The sequence below is a fragment of the Pimephales promelas genome, chromosome 14, assembly GCF_988280905.1.
Source record: "Pimephales promelas chromosome 14, fPimPro1.hap1.1, whole genome shotgun sequence".
In the NCBI taxonomy this organism is placed as follows: domain Eukaryota; kingdom Metazoa; phylum Chordata; class Actinopteri; order Cypriniformes; family Leuciscidae; genus Pimephales; species Pimephales promelas.
Genome location: NC_142782.1, coordinates 1,166,549 through 1,194,382, shown reverse-complemented (window position 1 = coordinate 1,194,382; position 27,834 = coordinate 1,166,549). Strand labels below are relative to the sequence as shown.

The window sequence follows — 27,834 nt, the reverse complement described above, 5'->3', positions numbered from 1 at the left end:
GATTGATAAAAACTGTAACATTCCAGCATAACTGTATTGCTCATGTTAGTAAATACATTATTGTAAAGTGTTACCAAGGAAGCTGAGATCGGAGGACAGAATTCACAAGAAATATTCTTTTGAATATTGAATATCATTTCTGTGTGCGTGTGTGTGTGTGTGTGTGTGTGTGTGAAAGCATCATCAGTGTATGAATGTGCCGCAGACATCAGAACTTCAGAAGCTCTGGCTTCAAGGGAGCTGGAGTCCATGGGGTGTGTGTTATGTGTGTGTGTTATGTGTGTGTGTGTGTGTGTGTGTGTGTGTGTGTGTGTGTGTGTGTGTGTGTGTGTTATGTGATGTGTCCATGGGGTGTGTGTTAATCAGCCTTTACTTCACGGGGAGATTGAGAGACGTGGGAGGATGGATCCGCTGCTCCAGCTTTCAGATCAAGCCTCCATCAAAAGGCACAATAAACATGTCACACAATTATCATCAGACTATATTTTGAACTTATTGCGTCTCCTAAGTTAAACTTTTAGCTAAGAAGAATAAATGAGTGTATAACGCTCATGAGACCTGCTGTAGCCAAACTGTGTGTGTTTGAAGCCACTCAAAAACTAAAGAATTTGCCATTTTAATTTTAATTGACATTATAAATGCATGATCTGTAGATAAAAGTCTGTATATTCGCATAAAATTACTTTATTTTCTTGGAGTTTGTTGCTGTTTTTAAACGACTCACTACCGTGTTCTGTTAGATCACACATACATATCACAAGGATTATGAATCGGCATCAAACGCACAATAACTGTGAAACAAATCGCACTTGGATTTGTGCGCTCAACATTTCTTCGATTTGTGACATGAGCTTTTAAATGCGCACTTATAAAGCGCAGTGCTGCTGCACACTGTGACTCCATGTTGCTTAGAGCACATCATTCTGCACCCGCGATGCGCATACAAGCTGTGTGCTCTCTGTTTTTCATGTAATCATAGGTTTGCGCACTGAAATATTATTAAAAGCCAATATATTTTGTTATACCTAGCCTGCTCAATACATTTTAAATAAGCATAATTTAATTCTATATAATTTATTTGTAGTTTAGGCTATGCACTTCTGAATTCTTGACATTAATATATAAATATAAAATTGTGACATGATTGCCTGATTGAATTTTAAAAGTGAACTAATAGTAATTTGTTTTTATTAACATATTTAGATTTTATAAAATTACTGTGCAGATTTTTTCAAGAATTACTTTTTGCTGCTGATGTATACACTCATTAAGTGTATTAAAAATTCATAATAGATTTATGTAATATTTAACGGTGTTAACTGTAATCTTACACTGCTAACTAATAACTTAAAACGGATTAAATTCATCACAATTATGTAAGTATCTGGAAATTTGCTGTGGGGCAAGGACCCTTATATATCATATAATATATATCATTATATACAATGTAATATATATTAGTTGGGCCCTAACTAAGATCATTAGTAACATTAAATATTACACAATAAACCAAAGTATATCAGTAGGAGTTTCCTTAAGTCTTTCTGATAGTTTTCTACAGGCTGGTTTATTACAACAGTAGAAAACAATTCTGAAATTATGGTTTATACTGTAGTTTTGGTAACTGTAGTTTTAACTGGCCCCATCTGGCCACCCCTACGAAAAATTTCTGGAGGCGCCACTGGTTTCAACATTTGAAATGCTATCCTTGGGTTCGATTTCACTTGCAGCACAATCAAATTCTTCCTGCAGTTTCTCACACCATTTGCACACCACAGTGCTGAATTCCACAACCCATATCATTTTTGCTTTGAACCATGTTTCATGCCGGTCTTTCTCTTCATCAGGCAATAATGCAATCAAAGACTCGTGTGCTTCTTTTCATTGTGTTTCAAACTTTTCAAACATAAAACCTTTGACCTCATCTTCATTTTCTCTATTACTCATTAACTCTTGGATTGTCTTTTTTAGTTGGGATGCTTTGTCAAATTTTGACTTTCTTTTTTCGAGTTTTGCCATTAACCCTTTTGCAGTAAGCGTAACCTCGCGTTTTCGTACGGACAATTCAACATTTTCAACCTCTGCTTTCTGAATCGGAGCCCCATCTTGCTCGATTTCAGGAAACTCACTTTCATCATCCGCCATTTTTAAACCTTTATTAACTGCATATTTTACATCATAACCATCAGCTTAAAGTGTAATCATTAACAAACACAATTAAGCATTTCACAAACAGTTCAGTACTTCGTTTCACACCCCCCCCCCCCTTTTTTTTTTTTTTTTTTTTTTACCACCAATGCGCATTGGATTTGTCTTTGTTTGTATGTGTGTGCACCTTAAATATATATATAGTCATTTGACTCAAGTTCAAGTAAAAGCGCTTTCATACCTCAGTTCCAACGCTGAAGCCTTTGTTGTCCTTGTGCTCCGTTTTCCTCGTTTTGCAGGTGTCGTGCAGGCTTGTAGTCCTTCGAAATCCGCGGCGATCAATCCCATGCAATAATCAACAAAGGAATCCACAAAATAATCCAACAAACGGTCACGAATGAATGAGCCTCCTCCGACTTCAGATCAGCTGACTTTTCCTGTAGTCGTCCAATTCGATCTGCTCCAGTCGATGTCGATATATCCTCATTCCGTCTCCTTCGGTCAAACTTTTTGACTTAATGTACTGAGGCAGATGGTTTCATTGTCTGTTTCTGACGCTTGCTTATTTTTTGACTCAAATAAATAAATGTCCATACCTTCAGATTCAATTTCTGATAAGCCAAATCCTTTTATTGTCCATTTGGCTTTGCAAACAACAAAATAAGATTAAAATAAAACACTAAACCAAAAATTGTGATTCAAACATACAGGCATGAGCACAATTCTACTCTCCACATAGCACAGCACGTTCAAAAAGTTTGTTTGACCTTCCATCAGCGCACCTGTTACTCGTTATCACCCCATGCTCAAAATACTAATACGCCCTCTAGTGTCACAAACAAAAAATACAATTCAAAATAATGGCTCCAACAAATACTATTTTATTTTTAAAAAAAAATCCATATCATGCTCTATATATTTTAAATTAGCCTACATGCTAAAAATATTTGAACGGTAAAGCAAATTACTTTACCTTGGAATGTGTAGCCTAAATCATGTTTGTTTATTGAACTTGAAGATGAAGCATTTATTCTAATGCTGCGGATCTTAAAGGAATAGTTCACTTCAAAATGATCATTCTGTCATCATTTACTCGCCATCGAGTCGTTTCAAACCTGAATGAGTTTCTCTCTTCTGCTGAACATGTTTTGAAGAATGTCCATAACCAGACAGTTTAATATCCTGACAGAGAGTGTGTATCCCTTGTAACGCAGTCTCATCCCAACACGTCATAGACCATTTTGCAAGATATAAACAACACTGGTCCAGAAACACTAGTTTAGTTTGTAACTGTTTTCTTTATTTCACATGTAAAGAAAACATCTTAAAGATGATTCAGTTTTATATGTTCTGTTGGTTGTATTTTATCCATATTTATGTAGTGTTAAAAAAATGAAAGTGCTTCTGGGCCAGTGTTGTTTACATCTTGCAAAATGGTCTATAGCTGACGTCTTGGGACGTCTTTTGAGCATACGTCAACATCCGCCGAATTTATCGAGATAATTATATATACAAAATTCTTGACAAGAAAGAAACTTTTAAACTGGCGTTATTTTCCTCCGAAGCACTAGGTGTCGAAAGAACATAACTCTGTCTCTGAGCTTCTGTAGTAATACCATGAGTAATACCATACCAGTGTTTACACTATAATGTGAATCATTTAGGTTGATCTGATTCTGAAAATGTAGTTTTTATTTGTTTGGCGGTTTATCCCGCGGTCATGGAAGTCAGCTAAAGTGAATCAGTTCAGCGCTCTTGAGAGAATCATGTTCTAAACACGGAGGACGCGCCACAGTATCGTAATAACCGAAGTATTTACTGTTTGTTTGCATTGTGTGCTTGAGAATGTCGATATCTGAGGCGCAGAGAGCATCGGGCTGGAGGAGAGAGATAAGAGTGAGACAAAGCGGTAAAACAGCGGGGAAAGTCGATGTCTACATCATCAGGTGTGTGTTTTGTTGTCATGCGAGAAACGAAGCTTTTCAAAGAATCGAATCAGTTGATTCACTGTTTCGAAGTGCTCGAACGCTGATTCCTGCTGGCCAAAGCCGTGTAAATTCAACAAAAACTACTTTTTTTTTAAATTATAATACTGTCTCATTTAAACGTATGTATAAAATTGATCAGCGATCAGGTAAACCATAGACTAGTGTAAACCCATGGATGGATGACACTTCAATGGTTCGCCGCTGAGAAGCGAGTGAATCATATGATGACGGGCTCCGGAAAACTGATTCGAAACAAAAGATTCGTAAAGGTTACGGTTTATAAGGGAGAAAAATAAACAAGTGTTATTAAAATAAAAACTGATTTATCAATAACAAAAAAAAAAGTAGAAATAAATAAATACATTGAACATTACTATAGTGAGTTGAAAAAATAATGTAATGCAATAGAAACAAAATATTTTCTAAATAATATTTTTATAACAATAGTTTTCACTGGATAAATTCAATCCAGTCTTTTGCATATAAATAAATAGTTGCTTTTTAAATTTTAGGAAGGGTCTGTCTCATGAAGATGATCACATTTTCCCTCTAAAAGATTGAAAAGCCCAGCTCTACATGATTTCACAAGGCAGTGTCTCTTTCACAATCGGATTATTTAAAGGGGCAGTAATCGATTTCTGAGAAATGCTGTTGATATTTGAAGTCGACACTCAAACAAACACACCCCTCCCTTCATGTCTCCGCCCCCTGTTGCTGATTGGCTACAAGAGTGTTGTGGTGCTCGGTCTGATTGGTCTGATCCACTTTAGGTGTGTCATTGAAGCGTAGTTTGACCTGTTTAGTTGCATTTATTTTTACATTGGGTGTGAACGTACACTGTGATTGTGAATCGGATGTGACTCAGTGACTCTCTCAGTCCTCAGGGCAAGATCTTCCGATCCAAGACTCAGCTGCACAGATTCCTGCTCTCACAGACAAACGTGGAGCTGCAGATCAGCGACTTCGACTTCTCCGTGTCTGCGACTCAACGAACGAGAAGGACCCTGAAAGAGGAAGGCCGCGCTGAAGTGACGGCAGATGAAGACGTGTGCGAGCGCCGAGACGAGAAGAGAGAGAGCGGAGACGAACGAGTGAATCGATTGAACCCGACTCTAGACGAACATTCAGACATTTCTGCTCCAGAGAGCCAAGAACACGATGGGTTGGAGACGATTGGAGGAGGTGAGGAGGAAAACCAGAGCCGGGAACACACGGACTGTGTGTCGCCTTCCAGAAACTCAGAGAACGGTGAGTTTCCCTGATGAATATGAAGAACACCACTCCTGTTTATCAGGACACATTTAACCTTCATCTTTGTAACAAATCTTTGCCTCGCGTGTCAAAATGACAAGAAAATTATGTTTTTTTAATATTTTTTTTTTTTCAATTTTTTATGCACATTTTTTGTTATTTTTAAAATTTTATTTACCTTTAGATTACTAGATTTGATCAATAAAATAATAAACAAATATTCATTTAAGCACATTCCACACATTCTTTGAATTTAATTAAAAAATAACATGCATAACCCTTTTAATTCAGCTCGAAATATCTTACTTTGTGTGTGTTTGCTGACTTCTTGTTGAAAAATAATAATAACACATGATGGGCTGATATCTCTATATGAGCTGTTCTGCTGGGTCCTAAAGACAGTCTCTCTTCAGTGTGCATTCAGACACACATGTACATTTTTTGGTAAAGTTTTAGCATTTTTAGTTTGAATTTTGAGCATTTTTAGCTTTTTCTATTCCACTCATTCCTATGGGAGTCACATTGACCCTTGAGGGAAGGATTTGGTACTTTTTAAAATTTCAACCCCAAAACTCCTCGAATCCATTCAATTTTCTTTTGTGTATTCGTGGTTCAAGTGCGACAAAAGTCTTGTGGTCTTAGACTCCTCTGACGAACATAATTTCTGTAATTTATTTTTTTAAGTACCAGAAGGAAGGGTGTAATCGTGTAAAAACATGGTCATTTTTAATAACTCTGTAATCTTTATCTTTTTAGGGTTGAAGTTATTTGCAGAGAAGCGGAAAACCAGTCCGTACTTCAGTAGAGGGAATAATGGTAGGTCTCGACTGAGTGAAACTGTGATGTTTTGATCCAGATCCAGCCCACATCTGGACTCAACGCGTGCCGCATGTGGGCCGGATCTGAGCCGACTCTATGCTGCTGTTTGGGTTAGTAGTGGCCAAAACTGCGGTCCATGGGAAAACTGACATCCTCACCAGTTATTCAAATAATATTGAAGATTGTGTAAGCATGTTTAATAGTTTTATTTGTGATAACGCAATGAAACATGATAAATTGTGCGAAATAATTTAGGCCAAGCTGTCTTTCGAGGAGGTGAGACGATACACTTCACTCACGAGAAGATGTTTTAACACTATTTTTGAGAAATTTTCTAAGATGAAATATAAGAATGGAAAAATAGTCTTTTATTCGTCTGAAAGTCACTAAATATAATTTTTGAAATGTTTCACCTAATCTAGGGGTTTGACTAACGATTATTTTGGTAATTGAGTAATCGATTGATTATTTTGACGATTAATTATTTTTTTGTGTTAATCAAAATAGACCTAAGTGAACAATTGCCTTTAAAGTGAATTAAAATGCATATAGAATAAAATTAGGCAATAATAATTGGCTTTTACAGCCACTGTAATGTCATGTTAATAAGCGCAGTGCTTCACTCTTAAACACACAGCGCATATATTTATTTCACTGAATAGCAGTGTTTGTGATTTCACAATTGTGATTTTTAAATGCTTTTAATAAGTCGCACCTGACTGGACCAGCCAAACTATGAAAAAAGGGCAACTTATAGTCCGAAAATCTCTCTCTCTCAGTGCATCGACTCAAAATCACACACTATGTAACCATTAACAAAATCTCTTCTAATTCATTTTTGAACACTAATTGTTGCTGGACACTTGTTGAATCCTGATGAGTTATAAATATTTCTATAAATATTTCTCTGTCAGCTCTGAGCCGGCCGAAACGCAAGGCCTTGAGGAAGTGGACTCCGCCTCGCTCACCCTTCAATCTGGTGCAGGAGACGCTCTTCCACGACCCCTGGAAGTTCCTGGTGGCCTCCATCTTCCTCAACAAGACCAGCGGTACAGCAACACACTCATGACACCTGTGTGTATCACCTGACCTGACGTCACGTCGACTCATTCTAATGTGGAGATCTGAAACATTTATGATCATGTTTATTATTAATATTCAAAACACTTACAGATAAGAACAACATTTATCTGGAATATAAAGGTTTTGTAACACTAGTACAAAAAATCAATACTTTTATTAATCAAAGATGATTTAAATGGATCAAACGTGACAGTAAAGACATTTATAATGTTACAAAAGCTTCTATTTCAGATAAATGCTGTTCTTTTGAACTTTCTATTCATCGAACAATTCAGAGAAAAAAATGTACATGACTGTTTTACACATTGATAATAATTATGAATGTGTCTTGAGCATCAGATCCTCACATTAGAGTGATTTCTGAAGGATCATGTGACACTGAGACTGGAGTAATGATGATAAATACAGCGAAATCACAGGAATAAATTACATTTTAAAATATAATATTCAAATAGACAACAGTTATTTTAAATCATAATAATATTTAACAATATTACTGTTTCAAAACTTTTAAACGCCAGTGTATATTTGTGCATTTGGCAGCTTTTAACTGCAATCAAGGTACACGTTGACTTTGATCGATTCACGTTTCCCTGGGAATCGAACCCATGACCTCGGTGTTGCAAGCAATGACACCGACCAACCTGTGTTGAGATCAGTTGTAATATATGATGGATGCGCATGTGATGTTCTGTGTTCCTCTTCCAGGTAAGATGGCGATCCCGATGCTGTGGGAGTTTTTCCAGCGTTACCCGAGCGCAGAAGTGACCCGCGCGAGCGACTGGAGGCCTGTGTCCCGTTTACTGAAGCCACTGGGTCTCAGTACCATCCGCGCCAAAACACTCGTCCGCTTCTCTGGTGCGTCCGCTCTATAAAATCACATATACATACATGCATACATAATAGAGCCAGACCGATATATCGGCCGATATTAGGCATTTTCCAAACTATCGGTATTATAATGGCCGATAAAGTAATATTTTAAAAATAAAATAAAAATGGACGAAACACGCTTGAACCATGTCATGAGTGTTGGAGTTGTATAATTTGTCCACTAGAGGGCACTCTACACCGTTCCTGTTGGCAACACTGGTTGAGTTGGGCACGAGACATACATTGCTTGAATAACAATTAAAAGAACATCCCCATCAGTTCTCTAAACTCAAATAAGCATGACAAGATTTGACTATCATGTCCAGTTTTGCTGTTAAATAAGCCGAGACTGAAGCGGGATTAGCTAGTAATAATAACGTTACGTTGTTACAGTGTAGTTGACCGACTATCCTTTTAACTTTAGACAATGTGACTGAAGTATTTCTTTAATAGCTCGTGACAATTATAGCAATGAGACGCATCATCTCTCCTCGGCCTGTTATATTGAAAATGTATGTTTTACAATTTGCAGTTTGACGTAATCCGTTGCTAAATTATGGCTCATCATAGACTAGCTAACCATAAAGCTAGCTAACGCCACTATCATCAGTCTGTTCTGTTGTGACAATAAAATAAACAAGTTTTTTTAATAAAATGTATTATCATATTATTTTAGTTAAAACTCATAAATAACTACAAATAACTAATGTTAGGGAAATCTGTTAATGTTTTGTTGCGCGTTTCTGAAATAAAAAAAAATATCGTCCGATATATCGGATTATCGGATTTTAAAACCAACAAATATTTGTATCGGTAATACGGTATGAACCTTCAAAATCCTTTATCGGTCGGGCTCTAATACATAAAACATGTTCATTACACGTACATACATACAGACACATAAACAGAGGTTCATTCAGGGTTAGACTGTAGTGATTTATCTATATTCAGAATATATATCTATGGAAGCTTGTTTCTGTTGATGAGTAAAAAAAAAATTGTCAAAATTGTGAGATATAATCTTGACAGAAGTGTGAGACAAAATGCCGCTTGTTTGTCATAAAAATTGCAGAAATCCTAGAAATAGACAAAATTGTCCAATTAAACATGAGTTATAAACGTGTAATTGCGAGAAATAAATACAGATTTGCGATGTAAACTCAAAATTGCTAGTCATATACCGGTACTCAAAAGTTCAAATATGTGACTTGCAAGAAAAGTCAGAATTGCGAGATCAAATTTGACCTTTTTTATATTGTCATTGTTAAGAAAAAGTCAGAATTGTGAGATTAATAAATTACCAATTCGCTTCTTTGCTTATTTCCTTCTGGAAACAAACTTCCATATAAAATGAAGTGTATTGCGATTGGTTTTATTGGGCTGTGTTGATTGGCGTAGTGAGTGTGTGAGGTTTCTCTCGTTTGTCAGACGAGTATCTGAGTAAATCCTGGCGGTATCCCATCGAGCTCCACGGCATCGGGAAATACGGCAACGACTCGTTCCGGATCTTCTGTGTGGAGGAGTGGAGAGAGGTACGAACTGCTGGAACCCCACCGGCATTATCATGACATCATACAACAACACTCAGCTGTAGGACATCATCACGAGTGTGTGTGTGTGTGTGTGTCCTGCAGGTGACGCCAGACGACCATAAGCTCAACGACTATCACGCCTGGCTGTGGAGAAACCAGGAGCGCTTAGGAATCTGATTTTACTTATTTTAATAACCCAGAAGTAGCATGAGCGAATCAGGGATTTACTGTTTTAAGTGTTTCATCATGTTTGTTCATCAGTTCAAGATGAAAGATGTATACAAAATAAAGGAGCTTCTTATCTTTTGTACATGCTTTGGATTTAATGACGCCAGTGTTAAACGGTATCCAGAACCCAGTTATAAATATATGTAATATATTTCCTGAAAGAAACTACAGTTGATGACGGGCAAAGCTCGCACTCCTCTTCCATAGGGAGCTGACTGGATGCTGGACAAGATGACGGGGTTTCGGTTAAACGTGTTGCCAACTGTTTTCAATGGAGAGTTGCATAAGTCTGCTTGAAAAGTGTCGCCAGATGACGTCATGCACCGGTTTGCATATTTGTCCCAGATAGCAAACTGACATTGAATCAACGTGGAAATGACATTGAAACAACGTTGATTTTGCTCATCGAATTAACGTTGAACCAACGTCAGACGCGGCATTCTTCAAAGCTAAATGAAAATCGAAAATTGGTTTGCTTTCATAACGTTGAAACAACGCGTTGATTTCAAGTTGATTTTCCGTTAGTTTTGAAAGAATGACGCGTCTGACGTTGGTTCAACGTTAATTCGATGAGCAAAACAATGTCAGATCAACGTTGTTTCGATGTCAGTTTGCTATCTAGGGGTGGCATCACAATCACATCATACAGTTAAAACAAAATGTATTCAGACTCCTTCAACTTTTCTCACATGATCAGTATAGTTTATGAATATGACAGAACTAAATATGACGGAAGCCCTGAACCGCAACCCCAAAAAAAAACAACAACTCGCATTTCGAGATTAAAGTCGAAAAATTTCGAGATGCCAAATTGAATCTCTGTATGAAGAATATTTGTCTATAATACGTCACTTTATTTTGCTCTCCTCACTTACAGAAACGAACGATCAAAACATACAAATATTATATCGGGTTTCTGAATGATGTTTGATTTGACTGTAGCCTGTAACGTACTTCTGCCTAATGGCAGTTTACATCGGGTTACTCTTTTAATCCAAGCACACACTTAATATGATGTATAGCCAAATGTCCAGGAAAGCTGTTCTCATTTACACATTTTATTCCAAAAAGTCTAAATATAGCAACTGTTACGTGCAGGGCCATTAAGAGCTCACTGCCCCCCCCCCCCCCCCCCCACCCCCACTACTTTAGGTCACCAACTACATGAGCTTAATGTTATATTATTATACGAGTCATTTTATCCATCTATGATATACTTCACGGTTGCAACCCGGTATCACGACAAGACGTGAAATGATCACGTTGGTCCACTTTGGAAAACGTGTAGATGTCACCCTCAAACGTGAAACTTACACGTTTGACCTATTCTACACGTGTGTTGCTGCAGTTAATTATTGCTGTTTAATAAAACAAGGAGACAGACAAAGATGTGCTGTTGAATGCAGTCTCGCTCTGTAATGGCGGCTTCTTCTCCGCGACTCAGTTACTCGCATAGTCCCCGATCAGCACACTGTCTCCACCTACTGTCCACCGTGAGTCTCACTCCTCACCAATTCAACACAATAACAGTAATTGAAACAATACCATAAACACAATAAAATAAAATACATACAGAAAAATGTAATTATTCCTGTGACAATACATACAGGGTGTCACACACGCAATCGCCGCTGCCATAACGACCTATTTGGTTTTCATTAAACCGAGAAAAAATTTAATTTTGTTTTATTGACGATCACTGAGAAATGTTCTATTAGCCTAATTAAAATGCAAAAAAGTATTATTTTCAAGGTGAAAAGGATTCATTTGCCTTGATCCACGCCGAAAAAAACAAAAATGTCACGTTTTAATGAAGTAATTAGCCAAATGAGTAAAACGTCTATTTTTCCGGCGTCCCCCAGCTCCTCGTTTAAGCAAAAGGTTCGCTAAAACAACGCATTACATCGACGTTAAACCACGTTAACCGTGTTAACCACAACCTTTTAAATACTCGACCTACCGTGGAAGAAACTCCTGTAACTTCAGTGCCGTTAGCACCTTAGTGCTACAGATTAGGAGACATTAGTGTGTTCGCTGCATAGGTTAACATCCGGGTATCTCTCCACTGGAATGTGTTAATGCAAACGTGAAGGTTTCACGTTTGAAGGGGTTAAACCGTGACATCTACACGTTTTCCAAAGTGGACCAACGTGATTATTTCACGTCTTGTCGTGATACCGGGTTGGGATATATTATCGCCAGTCCAATTAGGCGAAGAATAGAGTTTAATCAAACACAAAAGCAAAATTATACATCCATCAAGTTAATATTCAAACTTACCGAAAGTGTTTACAGGGAGGTGAGGGGTTGAACAACACGCTGAATGACCAATCAAACAGGACTAAACCAAAAGAAACTTATTTCATTTTTGATATAAAAACATTATCTGCAATTGTGTGTGATTCTGATTTCATCATAATCTTTAAAAGAAGAGATGCGAACGTATTGTTCTGTTGCTTGGAGTTCATATTTACGGAGGCGCATTGCATTCACTTGAAGAAAAATAATCTACTCTGTTTTTCTGAATTAACAAGTTAATTTTTCATGAGAAAAAAAAATTGCTCTGTTTTTCTGAATTAATGAGATCATTTTTCATGAGAAATTTTTTTTTTTGCTCTGTTTTTCTGAATTAATGAGTTAATTTTTCATGAGAAAAAAAGTTTTTGCTCTGTTTTTCTGAATTAACGAGTTAATTTTTCATGAGAATTTTTTTTGCTCTGTTTTTCTGAATTAATGAGTTAATTTTTCATGAGAATTTTTTTTTTTTGCTGTTTTTCCGAATTAATAAGTTATTTTTTTGTGAGAAAAAAGTTTTTACAGAGCAAAAAAAATCCATGAAAAATTAACTCGTTAATTCAGAAAAACAGAGCAAAAACTTTTTTTCTCATGAAAAATTAACTCATTAATTCAGAAAAACAGAGTAGATTTTTTTTCTTCAAGTGAATGCAATACGCCTCCGTACAAAACAATGCCAGATCAACGTTGTTTCGATGTCATGAGACGTTGTTTCCACGTTGATTCAATGTCAGTTTGCTGTCTGGGTGTCACCAGTTAAAAAAAAATGAGTAGAGCCAGTCAATTAAACAGGTTTTTAATGAAATCAGTGTCCTCCACCCTAACAACAGACTCACTAAAACATAATTCACATTAAGGCTGGCCGCAGTCTCAGCTGTCAATCATTACAGGGCAGATTCACACCGGGAGAAAATAAATATGACAAACAAGATAAATAGAAGCTGTGATGAAATATTTAAAGCATGCACACACACACACACACACACACACACACACTGAATCGTCTGTCCTGAGACTGAAGACATGACTGAAGGCCACGTGTGCTGAACACACTGAAGGTGAAGAACTCAATCACATTCATTACTGCTTTCTGCCCGTTGCATATTTAAAACAGGGTTCCCATGACACCACACAGAGTTCAAATGGGGATTTCCAGCTATACTAACGCAATCTACAAGTTTTAGAAATGAGTAGAAATCAATAGATTTTTTGAACCAGTTTAAATTGGTCTGGAATCAAAAAGAATCATTAAAGAAATCTACATCTAGAGATCAAAGAATGTGGGAACCCTGCTGAAATAAATCAATCGATTTGCCATAAAACACACACACACACACACACACACACACACCTCATTAGAGATAAAACACACTGACATCTTCCGTGACAGTGTTGCATTCATGCATTTGGGAATGTTGCTTCTCCTCTGAAACCTTTTTATAAATGAATGGCGCAATTGTTATAAATTAATTAGTATTCATGTATAAATGGGATGTAAATAAGGAATAGTTCATCCAAAAATAAATGTCCTGATTATTTAGCCACCCGTGGGCCATCCAAGAGCATGACTTTCTTTCCTCAGCCAAAGAGAAATGATGTTTCTCCATCTAATGCGAGTGAATGGGGTGAATCTTTGTCTAGTTTTGTGAAGCACATCCACGAGATGGTGCTTTGTGTGTGTGTGTGTGTCGATTGCTTATCAATTCCGATTCATATTGATTCGTAATTTTGATTCCAATAAGGTAAAAAAACAAAACAAAAAAAACAAACAGAAATCAACAGGCTAAAGAACACTTAAACAAGGAGCGTTTGCCTGTGGTTTAAATACACCATAGAAAAAACTAGCCTGACTAATATAAATATAAATTAAAAAGAAGAATAAAAAATGAGCAATCGTAACAAATAAATACAAGCGAACAAAGATACGATTGAAACAGTGTTTTAGATTGTCAGGGAATGTTCTCTTTGTCTTTTGTTAGATTAGCGTTATAGTGACGGCAGCAGGAATATCAGCGCTGTCACTTTAAGAGCCGCACCGATCCAATATACTGATACACATACGGTTTAAAATCACAGCGAGCGAATCGTCGTATTAAAATATTCACAAAGAAATCGTTGAGAGGAATGGAAATTACAATTTTATAACAAGTATCCGATTCCTGAACTTCAAGTATTTTCAATTCCCGACCCTACGCGTGACGATTGTGTCAAGAACCACCCCATTGTTTACAAAAGGAGTTTACATCCAGGTTCCACACACCAAAACTATTTTGGCAATAAACTGAAACAAATGCTAACAATCTGCTTTTTTTAACGTGTGACTTTCCCAACATACATATGTCATGCAAAAGGTCATGAACTCCAGCGACTCGTGGACGCGCTTCGCAGAGCTGGACTAAGGCCAACATTTGTAGTCATATATGTATATGTGTAATTTAAATATATATGAAGAGTTCAGATGCAAAGGCCTCTAAACGCCATTTGAAATTTTCTTCTTTAATGATGATTTTTATCAAACGTGTATATTTAAGTTCAGTAATTTCACTTAAATAACAATTAATAGGTAATTATCATTGCCATTTAAGTGAAATTACTGAACTTAAATATACAAGTTTGATAAAAATCATCATTAAAGAAGAAAATTTCAAATGGCATTTAGAGGCTTTTGCATCTGAACTCTTCATATATATATATATATTTATTTTTTTCTGTAAATGACTGATGGTTTTGCTAGAGAAAGACCCTGGGGTCACGCTTCGAAGCCTAAAGGTCCTTACACACCGAGTCCGAAATTTTGTGGCTCTGAATTGCCAAAACACCATTTGAAGGGCAGTGTGCAAGCGTGATTGACATAACGTAAGGTCGTATTTATTTTTTAACGTGCAAAAATGTCGGACAGGAATTTCGGTCTCAGTGTGCAAGAGCCGTAATGGTGGACGTTGAGCCCCATTCACTCACATCAGATCGTTTTCCTCCAAAACCTTCATCTCTCTTTGGCTGAGTAAAGAAAGTCATGAACATCCGGGATGGCCTTTAGGGGAGTAAATAATCAGGAAATGTTTATTATAACCTGAACTATTCCTTTAATGTTGTGAGAGTGCCAATACGTCCATGCCAACATATGTACAGTCTTTCTCCCTGAACGGGTTGCGCACGTCTCCATATCCCTTCGCTGACCGTGTGGCGTCTCATAGAGCTGTTGAAACACAGTGTTGTAAAAGAGCTTTTCAGCAGCAGCGTCGTCATCATCATTACCCAGAAGCACGTCCTGACATGCGTTCCTCGAGCCGTGACTAATCCCGGAGCTTCACGTTCCTTGTGGAGTCCCTCGATCATCAGCGTCCCTTCAGGATCCCGTCGAGCACGCGGTCCCCCTTCTCCGAGAGCCAGTATCCCGCCATCGCTGCCACGCCACCGATGAAGATGGCGGTGAACACCATGTCTCCTTTAGCGGCGAGAGTAGCGAGCGCACAGATCACCACACCGAAGAACATCTGCTGGAGGACGAGCACCTCGTCATCCGTCATGTCATCGAACAAACCCTTCTCTGGACCCGCTGAGAGACACACACACAGCAGGTTATAAAGCGAGAGTAGGGCTGGGTAATAAGTATCGATTTCTCGATATTAATCGATTCTCATTTTTACGAACCGATATCGATTCTTAAATCTCAAGAATCGATTAGTCATCCTGTTTCATTTGAATGAATGAGACATTGTATCGCGGCTGCGCGCATCTAAAAAATCACAATAATCTTTGTCCTTTGTTACTATTAATATGAAACAAAGTCTGAATTTTCAAATTACGTCCATTTTCTTTAGAAATTCAAAAACATAAGAGTGAGATCGCTCTGGAGAAGCAGCAGCGCTGATCTCTCTTCCGGCTTAATAATACCAGTTACAGCGCCAAATAAACATGAAAGTGTGTTAAAGATAGAGTACAACTTATCGAAATCTGTATTATGTCACATTGATTCGCTCAATCTGCGTTTCAACCGTGGAAAGACGTCAGTTAAACAGCTTGTAATCAATGTATCGTCATATTTACCTCAGAAAACCCACATAAACTCATTAGTCAGCTAGAAAAAATAACTCTAGAGAGGAGCATTTTGATAAATATTACATTATAATCTTAATGTTCTTCAATATTTAATGCATATTTGAATAAATCTGGCAAGTTTTTATGTCAGCCACCATTTAAATGTTTATATTTCATATAATCTTCTTATTATAAAAATAAATAAAAGTGTAATTTAAGTGTTTGTATAGCTACAAAACAGTTCATTATTACCTTCATATTAGGCTAATGAAGCCCAACTAGACTCCCATAGTTTACAGCATCAGTTCAGAGATTTGATTCCCTTGAGGAAATTTGCCATTTATTGTAACTGATATCCAAAATAATCGATATTGAATCGAATCGTAATCGAAAGCGAATCGATTGTAACTGATATCCAAAATAATCAATATTGAATCGAATCGTAATCGAATCGATTGTAACTGATATCCAAAATAATCGATATTGAATCGAATCGTAATTGAAATCGAATCGATTGTAACTGATATCCAAAATAATCAATATTGATTCGAATCGTAATCGAATCGATTGTAACTGATATCCAAAATAATCGATATTGAATCGAATCGTAATTGAAATCGAATCGATTGTAACTGATATCCAAAATAATCGATATTGAATCGAATCGTAATCGAAATTGAATCGATTGTAACTGATATCCAAAATAATCAATAAGTGAATCGTAATCGAAAGCGAATCGATTGTAACTGATATCCAAAATAATCAATATTGAATCGAATCGTAATCGAATCGATTGTAACTGATATCCAAAATAATCGATATTGAATCGAATCGTAATTGAAATCGAATCGATTGTAACTGATATCCAAAATAATCAATAAGTGAATCGTAATCGAAAGCGAATCGATTGTAACTGATATCCAAAATAATCAATATTGAATCGAATCGTAATCGAATCGATTGTAACTGATATCCAAAATAATCGATATTGAATCGAATCGTAATCGAAATCGAATCGATTGTAACTGATATCCAAAATAATCGATATTGAATCGAATCGTAATTGAAATCGAATCGATTGTAACTGATATCCAAAATAATCAATAAGTGAATCGTAATCGAAAGCGAATCGATTGTAACTGATATCCAAAATAATCAATATTGAATCGAATCGTAATCGAATCGATTGTAACTGATATCCAAAATAATCAATATTGAATCGAATCGTAATTGAAATCGAATCGATTGTAACTGATATCCAAAATAATCAATAAGTGAATCGTAATCGAAAGCGAATCGATTGTAACTGATATCCAAAATAATCAATATTGAATCGAATCGTAATCGAATCGATTGTAACTGATATCCAAAATAATCGATATTGAATCGAATCGTAATTGAAATCGAATCGATTGTAACTGATATCCAAAATAATCAATATTGAATCGAATCGTAATTGAAATCGAATCGATTGTAACTGATATCCAAAATAATCAATAAGTGAATCGTAATCGAAAGCGAATCGATTGTAACTGATATCCAAAATAATCAATATTGAATCGAATCGTAATCGAATCGATTGTAACTGATATCCAAAATAATCAATATTGAATCGAATCGTAATCGAAATCGAATCGATTGTAACTGATATCCAAAATAATCGATATTGAATCGAATCGTAATTGAAATCGAATCGATTGTAACTGATATCCAAAATAATCGATATTGAATCGAATGTAATCGAAATCGAATCGATTGTAACTGATATCCAAAATAATCAATAAGTGAATCGTAATCGAAAGCGAATCGATTGTAACTGATATCCAAAATAATCAATATTGAATCGAATCGTAATCGAATCGATTGTAACTGATATCCAAAATAATCGATATTGAATCGAATCGAAATCGAATCGAATTGCAAGCTTGTGAATCGAAATCGAATCGAATTTGTCTCAATAACCAGCCCTAAACAAGAGCATGTTGAAAATGGGCAGTACAATCTAATCAGGGTCATTTAGATGTGTCGTGGGCCCTGTGTCTCATCTGGTTGCTGTTATTGCCCAGTAAGTTAACATTGCTCAAACATTGCCTGTGTATCAACACCTTTAGAGTAGACTTAGTTTCTGGAGTAAATATATATAGGCAAAATCTGTGAAATCTGTGAGTTATGAAAAGGATCGTCCGGTGCCACACCCTCGGGGTGTTTTATTACTGTGCAGTATAAGGACTCTGGGATTGAGTGTGTGTTGCACTCACTAGGCGGCAGATTCTCCACACAAATGCTTTCCCGCCGGATGAATCCCTCGGCACACTCGCAGCGAAACGAACCCTCCTCATTAACACACGCTTCATTGAGTCCAGGGCAGGCGATGGCTCTCTCCGCACACTCATCGATGTCTGACGACAGATTTTCATCATGTGATCAAACATCACGTCAGCAGAAGTGTCCAATCTAAACACGCGTGGTAAGAGTCTTACCTAGACACTTCGCCCCAGTGATTCTGAAGCCTCGAGAGCATTTCTTACAGCGAGCCGGTCCGCTCCCCATGCAGCCCACACACGCCTGATCACAACCTACACACACTCGCGTCAGTGCACACGCAAACACACCCCGTATCACTGAGTGTTAGTGTGAGACTGACCTCTGCATTCATAAGAGCCGTCTGTGTTGAAGCAGTACGTGTTCGAAGCACAGCGAGCCAACTCAGTGCCACACTCGTCCACATCTGAGGAAACACACACACACACACACACACACACACACACACACTGATGTGGTAAACTGGTGACAGAAGGCAGAATGCAGCTCATATGGAAACATCTTGTTTAGCTGAAAATGATAATAAGATCATTATTTTCTAATACTGACCCTCGTGTTAGTGGTGTGACAAAAAATATATTTTATAATATCTAATATAATGAAACATTTGCTGGAAGGAAATAGTTTTAATTTATATTAACGTCTCTGAACCATAGATGATGCGCGGTTGTGTGGTGTATTTACTGAAGAGCTGTCAGGGACTTTTGTATTTATTGCAACTGTATATATATATATTAGTGCTATCAAACGATTAAAATTTTTAATCGCGATTAATCGCATTAATGTCAGTTAACTCGCGATTAATCGCACATTTTTATCTATTCTAAATGTCTTTTGATTTCTTTTTGTTACATTATTTTTTCGCATTTTAATGCTCCTATCAACATGGAAAAGTGGATCGGCTTGTTTAGTGCAAATGTTTTTTTTTATTATTATTATTGAAAATAACATTGGAATAGTGTTCAATTTCACACTAACATATATAAATAATCTCTCACACAATGCAACAGTATCAATAAAAGGGTGAAAGAAATACTGACGAGGTCCTGATATTGACGAGGGGGTGGAGAATTCGCATCATCTGTGTGTGTGTGTGCGTGTGTGTGTGTTTGCTTGGCCATCAACAAGTGGTACACAATGTTCACAATGACAAAACACATCGAAACGATCACTCGTTTTATAAATAAATAACAAAGTTTAAGTTTTATAAGATCAAACGCTCGCCTTGCTCTGTTCTGTGACGCTCTCCTGTTCGAACTCGTTCATCAAAATGAACGAATCTTTTTCCGAGTCATTTGGTTCATTCGCGAAAGAAACGAACGAATTGATTCGGAAAAAGATTTGCTAATTTTGTTGAACGAGTTCGAACAGGAGAGTCACGAAACGCGCATTACAGAACAGGGCGAGCGTTTGATCTTATAAAACTTAAACTTTGTTATTTTTAAAAAAAAAACAAGAGTGATCTTTTCGCATGATAAGACCCTTATTCATCGTCTGGAATCGTTTAAAGCCTGTTGAACAAGTTTGCAGTTTGTACTGAAAGTTTCTTTTGGACCTTGAACCGTTTGGACCCCATTGAAGTCCATTATATGGAGAAAATCCTGGAACGTTTTCATCAAAAACCTTAATTTCTTTTCGACTGAAGAAAGAAAGACACGGACATCTTGGATGACATGGGGGTGAGGAAATTATCAGCAAAAGTTTTTTCAAAAGTGAACTACTCATTTAAATCTGAATCTTATGGTGAAATGAGCTGCTTTTATACAGTAGGAAGATGCCCCGCCCCTTCTGGTGGGCTCTGCGCTCAGATCGGAGGGCTGTGCACCGATTGGTCTCGCCGCTCCACCGTTGGTTCGTCCAGTTCCCACTGACCAGCCAATAGCGTACGCGGAGTCTCTGCACTGTTATGGTTGTGACTTTATAAAAGGCTAAAACGAGTAGAGCCCGACCGATAAAGGATTATGAAGGCCGATACCGATACAAATATTTGTTGCTTGTTGTGATATATCGGCCGATATTTTTTATTTATTTCAGAAACGAGCAACAAAACATTAACAGATTTCCCTAACATTAGTTATTTGTAGTTATTTATGAGTTTTAACTAAAATAATATGATAATGCATTTTAAAAAGAAACTTGTTTCTTTTATTGTCACAACAGAACAGACTGACGATAGTGGCGTTAGCTAGCTTTATAGTTAGCTAGTCTATGATGAGCCATAATTTAGCAATATATTACGTCATTCTGCAAATTGTAAAACATACATTTTCAATATAACTGATGATACGTCTCATTGCTGTAACTGTCACGCGCTATTAAAGAAATACTTCAGTCACATTGTCTAAAGTTAAAAGGACAGTCGGTCAACTACACTGTAACAACGTAACGTAATTATTACTAGCTAATTCCGCTTCACTCTCGGCTTATTTAACTGCAAAACTGGACATGATAGTCACAAATTTTGTCATGCTTATTTGAGTTTAGAGAACTGATGGGGATGTTCTTTTAATTGTTATTCAAGCAATGTATGTCTCGTGACCAACTCAACCAGTGTAGAGCGCCCTCTGGTGGACAAACTATACAACTCCAACACTCATGACATGGTTCAAGCGTGTTTCGTCCGTTTTTTATTTTATTTTTGAAATATTAATTTAATCGGCCATTATAACTGCCGATAACTGTAAAATGCCTAATATCGGCCGATAATATCGGTCTGGCTCTAAAAAGGAGTTTCCCCATCTCGTCTGAAGACGTTCAAGAGGCCTCAGATGTCTGTAACTCACCCACACACTTGTTGCTGTGAAGGATCCACCCAGGCTTACACTCCTGACACCTGTTTTCTTGAGGACCTCTGCACTTCTTACAGGAGTAATGGCAAGCTGCCACAACAAAGACAGATCATACAATTAATCTCCTCATATACGAGTTGTGTTTCCTCCCGTCCCCCGAGAGCCTGGTCACCTGAGCAGGGCGGCTGTGTGTGATTGGAGCTCTTCTCCCGGTAATATCCATCGGCACAGTCCTGACACAGAGCGCCGGAGTATCCCGGGTCACACACACACTCTCCGTCTCCCAGACGAGTGCCTTCACCCTCACAGCGGCCCAGACCTCCACACACTCCTGCAGGGCTGGAGGGGCACTCTACACACACACACACACACACACACACAAGAACGCACACAGAGCAGTTAGTATAAGAATCGGCTTGTCTGCTGATATGTAACAAATCAAATACAGGCACAAGCATGAAGCGTAACTGTATCTTTACGAGTCAATATAAACACACACACTGTTTCTGTGGAAGATATGGGAACGCTGATCAACCGGGTCGGAGCATCTGAGCAAATATTATAGGCAGAGATACTCACATTACATTCCCTGGGGCCAATCACATTTATTTCTATAACGCGTACAATACAGAGGATTTCAGAGACTCTTTACAGTTATAAACAGGGAAAATAAGGGTTAATGTTCAGTGTTTCCCCTACCATGGTTTTAGGGGGGCAGTTCGGTTTAACTTGACAGAAATATATTACTGTTGTACAGTAGAAATAGGAAATGTCCAGATGTAATAATACATTGACACTAATACGAATAAATTATGAATTTTTTTTAACAAAACTGAATTTAAGGAATATTCCATGTTTTGATTTTAACAGTAAAGCTCATTGTGCAGCACATTATTTGACAAAAAGTTTATGATAAAATTAGTGTTTTATGGCTTAATTTTATTACCAGCAAAAACACAGAATTAGATAGAATTTTCATATATCTATGTATTTAAAAAATATTAATAATAAAACAAAAATTGAAATGTTGTAAAATGCATTGATTATGAAACAAATTCAGGTTTACTGATAAGCTCTACAGAATTCAAAGTTATTTATACATTGTTTATGGGACACTTTTTTCCTAAAATATTTTGTGTGTGTGTGTGTTCACCTGTACATTCAGGCCCGTAGTGTCCAGGCGGGCAGCACAGTCGGAGCTCCTCGATGCACAGCCATTCAAACAGGTCTGGAGACTCTTGCTGTCTGTAACCTCACACACACACACACACACCCTTTCTCATAGACACTTTTTTTTAAAGCAGATCATTTACTTAATGCCTTCCGTTATAATGACAGGGAAAAGGTTTGTCTCATTGAGTATAGAGCCCGACCGATAAAGAGTTTTGAAGGCCGATACCGATACAAATATTTTTTGGTTTTAAAATCCGATATTCCGATATATCGGCCGATATTTTTTTATTTATTTTTTATTTCAGAAACGCGCAACAAAACATTAACAGATTTCCCTAACATTAGTTATTTGTAGTTATTTATGAGTTTTAACTAAAATAATATGATAATGCATATATATATATGCTAGGGATGCACGATATATCGGCCAGCATATCGGTATCGGCCGATATATGTTCATTTTTAATGTTATCGTTTTTGGCCTGGTAAGTAAATGTGACCGATATATTAAAACCGATAATGTATTATTCCCTTCAGCTGAGACACTTGTTGAGCACTGTTTATAATTTTGAATTTCTTGAAATACGATTGAAATCTCTTCAAAAAAAGAAAATCTGGTTCGGGACAACATGTGCAACGCAAATCTGTCATATCGGCTATACAACACTATAATGAGAACATCATTGTGCGCTTGGGACATGGATTTAATTGTGAGACTTTTGTTTTTGTAATCAGGCTCTCAAAATTAGATACAAATTTGGATTTAAGTTTATCGGCCGATATATCGGTTATCGGCTTTCAAATATAAAGAATTATCGATTATCGTATCGGCCAAAATGTTCATATCGGTGCATCCCTAATATATGCATATATATATATGAAGAGTTCAGATGCAAAAGTCTCTAAATGCCATTTGAAATTTTCTTCTAAAATGACCATTTTTATCAAGCTTGTATATTCAAGTTCAGTGATTTCACTTAAATTGCAATGATAATTACCTATTAATTGTCATTTAAGTGAAATTACTGAACTTAAATATATAAGTTTGATAAAAATCATCATTAAAGAAGAAAATTTCAAATGGCATTTAGAGGCTTTTGCATCTGAACTCTTCATATATATATATAAGCTAGGGCTGCACGATATTGCTAAAAAATGGCATTGCGATATTTTATATTTCCGCGATATATATTGCGATATTAGAACAATTTCCCCAGATGACTTCAGTAGCTCTATTTGGAAAGAATGAATCATTCTAGAATGACTGGGGTGGTTTTTGTCATGGAGTAAATCCGCATAGAAACTAATATTAATTGAATGTTTACTAATGTTGTTAACAGGTTATGCTTACAGGATGCAGCACATTAGTGGTGGTTGAGGAGAGTCCCCTTCCCCCTATATAAAGCGCTTTGAGTGCAGAGAAAAGTGCTATATAAATGTAATGAATTATTATTATTAATGTAGTTTAATAGGTTTGAGTTAATCCGCCGAGAGTTTGGGTTTAATGTGACGGTAAGTTAACCCTGTTTTGTACACACACACACACCTGTGAAACCACCACGTCTCCACCTGGTCCTCGATCTGCTCCAGCAGCCGGTTGCATTCAAAGTCAGATTTGTCACACGCCGCCTCTACGATCTCCAACAGACGCGTCTCACTGCACACACACACACACACACAAAGTTGAAGTCAACGTCTGTTCTGAAACAAGCACCCGTTACTCTTACAGCAGGATGAGAAACATCTTCACCTGCGTGTATATTTGGCCAGTTTCTCCTCTTCCCAGGCCGTATTCCCCCCTCCAAAATTCTTATTGGCTGTTCGCTCCAAACCCTGAAACAACAGTCGGACACTTTATACGTCGCACACACCTGGATGAGGTGCTCAGATGCAGTGAGTGCAGTGTGTCACACACACCTGGATGAAGCGCTCAGTGAGTTTGCGGCAGGTCTGACAGGGAGCGGTTCTCACGGTCCCCACCGACAGCAGAGAGCAGAGCACCAGCACCGACACCAGGGGCCACGACCACCACATCCCGACCTGCACACACACACACACACACTACATGGGGAAAAGCACATCTCCAAGGGCTTCAGAATCATTCTGGAAAGAGTTTGTCGTGATACTTTGTTTTAACCCTTATGCTGCATTAGGGACATTTTTGGTCTTTTGCAGTTTAATTTCTTTGACCATTTTGGCTGTTTTAATGCAAATGGTATGAAATTTGGCAAAATTGTGACTTTTTGGATACATGTAAAAAATGTGATCCCATTTTGCAAAATATGTATAACACACACTGTGTAGATCAAATAGTAACACTCAGCACCATAAAGACCAAAAATGGCCCATTGAAACCCATTAAAACGTTGTTTAAATCTGAGGCTGTCAATAATACATGAAACATGATTTTTGCACAAACATCCTTTCATTTTGAAGCAAAAGCATTATATTTGCATTATATAGTGATGACGTCACTACATATTTATTCCCTATGGGTGGAAATGCACCTTATTTTAGGCAATAGGCAATGTTTAATAGGTGGCCATTTTTGGTCTCTAACGCGCTAAGTGGGATTTTTTGCAAAGTGGGACTGTGATAATCCAAATCTAAAGTTTTCTCTTTGCATTTAGTTTATTGAAAATAATTGAATTTTTGTGTTTTTTCCTCTTATACAAATCGATGGTTTCGCAAACAAAACTGGTAATTAAAGGGTTAAAATCCTGAAATTGAATACATTTTTGGTAGTTATGATGAGGACTGATGCTGGTTAAAAGATTTAACTTGGTAAAAGTGGAAAATAATAATAATATATAATATTTTAGGCAATGTTTAATATGTGGCCATTTTTGGTCCTTAATGCACTCAACGGTGTTAAAAATCTAATGCAGCACAAGGGTTAATGTTCCCGCACCTCCATGACGTTTCCAGTAGTGTGTGTGTTTACTGGATAAGGACTTTTATTATTATGCCCCTTTTCATCAGACGTAATAATTCTCCAGAATGTGTCAGCTCAAATTCCCTCACAGTTCATGTGTAACACCATGTAAATGCCCATTTTTGAGTGGAAGCAAAAACATGCAGTTTCTGTGCATGTCTCTTTACATGCAAATGAGCTTCTGCTCCGCCCCCTATCAAGAAGAGGGCGGAGCCTTTACAGGATAATCTGCCGAAAACCAAAACATCGATTTGGTTTTGATTATAAACTCATGCTCACGTGATATTGCATTTGTTAATAATCATCAAACGTTTATTATCTGCATCATGTGTTTTAAACAGAGATGCTCGATATATCAGACGGCCGATACTGTCGAGTTATTTCATGTCAAACAAGAAAGATATGCAAAATCATAATACAAATTTTATCAGCAAGAGAATGTACAAATGTGTTTTATACAAATATATATTTCAAATATTTTCGAAAGATTTGAAAAGTGTTTTATCAAACGATACCTAGCTTATCTCCTCGCTATAGTTATGTCACACGATCTGCCTTTTTTGCCTCCGATACAGAGTACCGATCCAATACTAAATAATAATTCAAAAAATAAATGGACAAAATAACTACTATATAATCAAAAGATGACAGTATTCTGAGGTGTAATGTTAACGTTATAAAACTCATGGATCATTTGTAATTGTTATATATGTTGTTATAGGATGTAATGGTGAATCAGATTTTTTTTTAATCACATTCACATTAATCTTCTTGAGTTTTTTAATGCGATTTTGATCGTATTGTTAATTACCATTATTGTTATTTATCAAAATGAACGAATCTTTTTCATTCATCAATTCGTTTATTTCGTTCGTTGAATGAACCAAATGACACGAAAAAAGATCCGTTCATTTTGATAAACGAGTTTGAAAAGGCGCTAAGTGAGTTACTCTCCTGTTCAAACTCGTTCATCAAAATGAACTAATCTTTTTCCGAGTCAATTCGTTCGTTTCGTTCGTTGAATAAGACTATTCGTTGAATAGTTTCGCTTGATAAGACCCTTATTCATCGTCTGGAATCGTTTAAAGCCCTTTGAACAGTTTGCACTGAAACTCTCATTTGGACCTTGAACCGTTTGGACCCCATTGAAGTCCATTATATGGAGAAAATCCTGGAATGTTTTCATCAAAAACCTTCGTTTCTTTTCGACTGAAGAAAGAAAGACGTGGACATCTTGGATTATAAAATTATCTAAAATTAAAATTATTTAGCCTACTAAAATTATAGAAAATTATCAGCAGCAAAAGTTTTTTTTTTTTTAAAGTGAACTACTCCTTTAAATATACATGCATGTGTGTGTATTTATATATACAAAATGATTATACAAAGTACACACACATAAACACAAACTTTTATTTTGGGTGTGATTAATCGCGATGAATGATCGTTTCACAGCCCTATTCACAATTCATTTCATTTCAAAGCAACTTTCCAAAAAATACAAAGTACGTCCACATGACGATGATATGCAGATATAATAAAGCAGTTAATGTCATGTATTCAGTTAAACAGGGATGGGCAGCAATTATAACTTGAGCTTGGAATAATTTCAACATGAGGATAATATTTCTAACATGACAAAACCATATAATCATATGTGCAAGGCAGTCTCGATTTAAGAACAGCTTTTCTAAACACATTTATGAGATCGACTGAATCTCAGCATCATCAGTTCCACTTCCGGTGTGACCCGAGCTCTTCAGGAGAGTGATGCTGATGCTGCACGGATAGGCCACTGACTGACTGAGAGTTCAGATGTTCATGCAACATAACAGCTCGACTCTTAAATCACTATATTAAATCACTAGATTAATCTAATCGCAGAAATGTTTCTCCGGCGACGCGACCAGCCGTTCACCAGCCGTTCACCAGCGCTCTCATTTGAATACTGACGCAAGATGCTTTATGTTTGTATACTCACTTCGCAAGGTTGCGCTTGGGTGGTAAACAGCCTCCAAATCTTTCCCACAGAAACACGTTATATTTAAGAGTCGTTATATCGCTGTATTAAACACCTCCGGCACCGCTCGCTCTTCTAGTTCATTCTGTGAGCGATGCTGCAGCTGAGCGCTTAAGTCCCGCCTCCTCTTGTGAACAGCCAATCAGCATTAAAGAAGGATTCTGTGCGCCAATCACACACCGCCGTGTGCCAAGATGAAAGGTGTGGATCGCGTGTCGTCATAGCCCCGCCTTAATCATGTTACAATACAAAGCACATCTAACATTTTCTTTCTTTTTTTAATTATATATATATTATATATTTATATATTTTATTATATATTTATATTTTATTATATATT

The 27,834-nt window shown here is 37.0% G+C and overlaps 2 protein-coding genes and 1 long non-coding RNA gene across 3 annotated transcripts; 1 reads left to right on the top strand and 2 right to left on the bottom strand.

Annotated features, from left to right (window-relative positions):
- Positions 1 to 3,735: 3,735 nt before the first annotated feature.
- On the top strand, positions 3,736 to 10,004 carry mbd4 (methyl-CpG binding domain protein 4). Its single transcript, XM_039674858.2, has 7 exons — positions 3,736 to 4,094; positions 5,014 to 5,384; positions 6,144 to 6,203; positions 7,121 to 7,255; positions 7,998 to 8,147; positions 9,591 to 9,694; positions 9,797 to 10,004. Exons 1-7 carry the CDS (start codon positions 3,994 to 3,996, stop codon positions 9,869 to 9,871), a joined length of 996 nt encoding a protein of 331 aa, XP_039530792.2. The 5' UTR covers positions 3,736 to 3,993; the 3' UTR covers positions 9,872 to 10,004.
- Positions 7,195 to 12,017, bottom strand: LOC120481286 (uncharacterized). Its single transcript, XR_005623285.2, has 3 exons — positions 11,883 to 12,017; positions 7,934 to 8,158; positions 7,195 to 7,330 (listed from the first exon to the last, which is right to left on the bottom strand). It is a non-coding gene; the product is annotated as an uncharacterized LOC120481286 (long non-coding RNA).
- Positions 12,018 to 14,957: 2,940 nt separating this feature from the next.
- creld1b (CRELD disulfide isomerase 1b) lies at positions 14,958 to 27,609 on the bottom strand. The gene is made up of 11 exons (XM_039674856.2): positions 27,456 to 27,609; positions 24,457 to 24,579; positions 24,290 to 24,372; positions 24,086 to 24,196; positions 22,520 to 22,611; positions 21,539 to 21,718; positions 21,361 to 21,456; positions 18,900 to 18,983; positions 18,736 to 18,831; positions 18,514 to 18,654; positions 14,958 to 15,773 (listed from the first exon to the last, which is right to left on the bottom strand). Exons 2-11 carry the CDS (start codon positions 24,571 to 24,573, stop codon positions 15,553 to 15,555), a joined length of 1,221 nt encoding a protein of 406 aa, XP_039530790.2. The 5' UTR covers positions 24,574 to 24,579; positions 27,456 to 27,609; the 3' UTR covers positions 14,958 to 15,552.
- Between the last annotated feature and the right edge of the window lie 225 nt (positions 27,610 to 27,834).

Excerpts from the sequence above, each read along its gene's own strand:
- mbd4 (XM_039674858.2), top strand. The coding sequence starts at position 3,994 with ATGTCGATATCTGAGGCGCAGAGAGCATCGGGCTGGAGGAGAGAGATA. Across the intron at positions 8,148-9,590 it reads AACACTCGTCCGCTTCTCTG|ACGAGTATCTGAGTAAATCC; the intron begins GTGCGTCCGCTC and ends CTCGTTTGTCAG. Across the intron at positions 9,695-9,796 it reads GTGTGGAGGAGTGGAGAGAG|GTGACGCCAGACGACCATAA; the intron begins GTACGAACTGCT and ends TGTGTCCTGCAG.
- creld1b (XM_039674856.2), bottom strand. The coding sequence starts at position 24,573 with ATGTGGTGGTCGTGGCCCCTGGTGTCGGTGCTGGTGCTCTGCTCTCTG. Across the intron at positions 24,373-24,456 it reads TCACTGAGCGCTTCATCCAG|GGTTTGGAGCGAACAGCCAA; the intron begins GTGTGTGTGACA and ends CTGTTGTTTCAG. Across the intron at positions 24,197-24,289 it reads CTGGCCAAATATACACGCAG|TGAGACGCGTCTGTTGGAGA; the intron begins GTGAAGATGTTT and ends GTGTGTGTGCAG.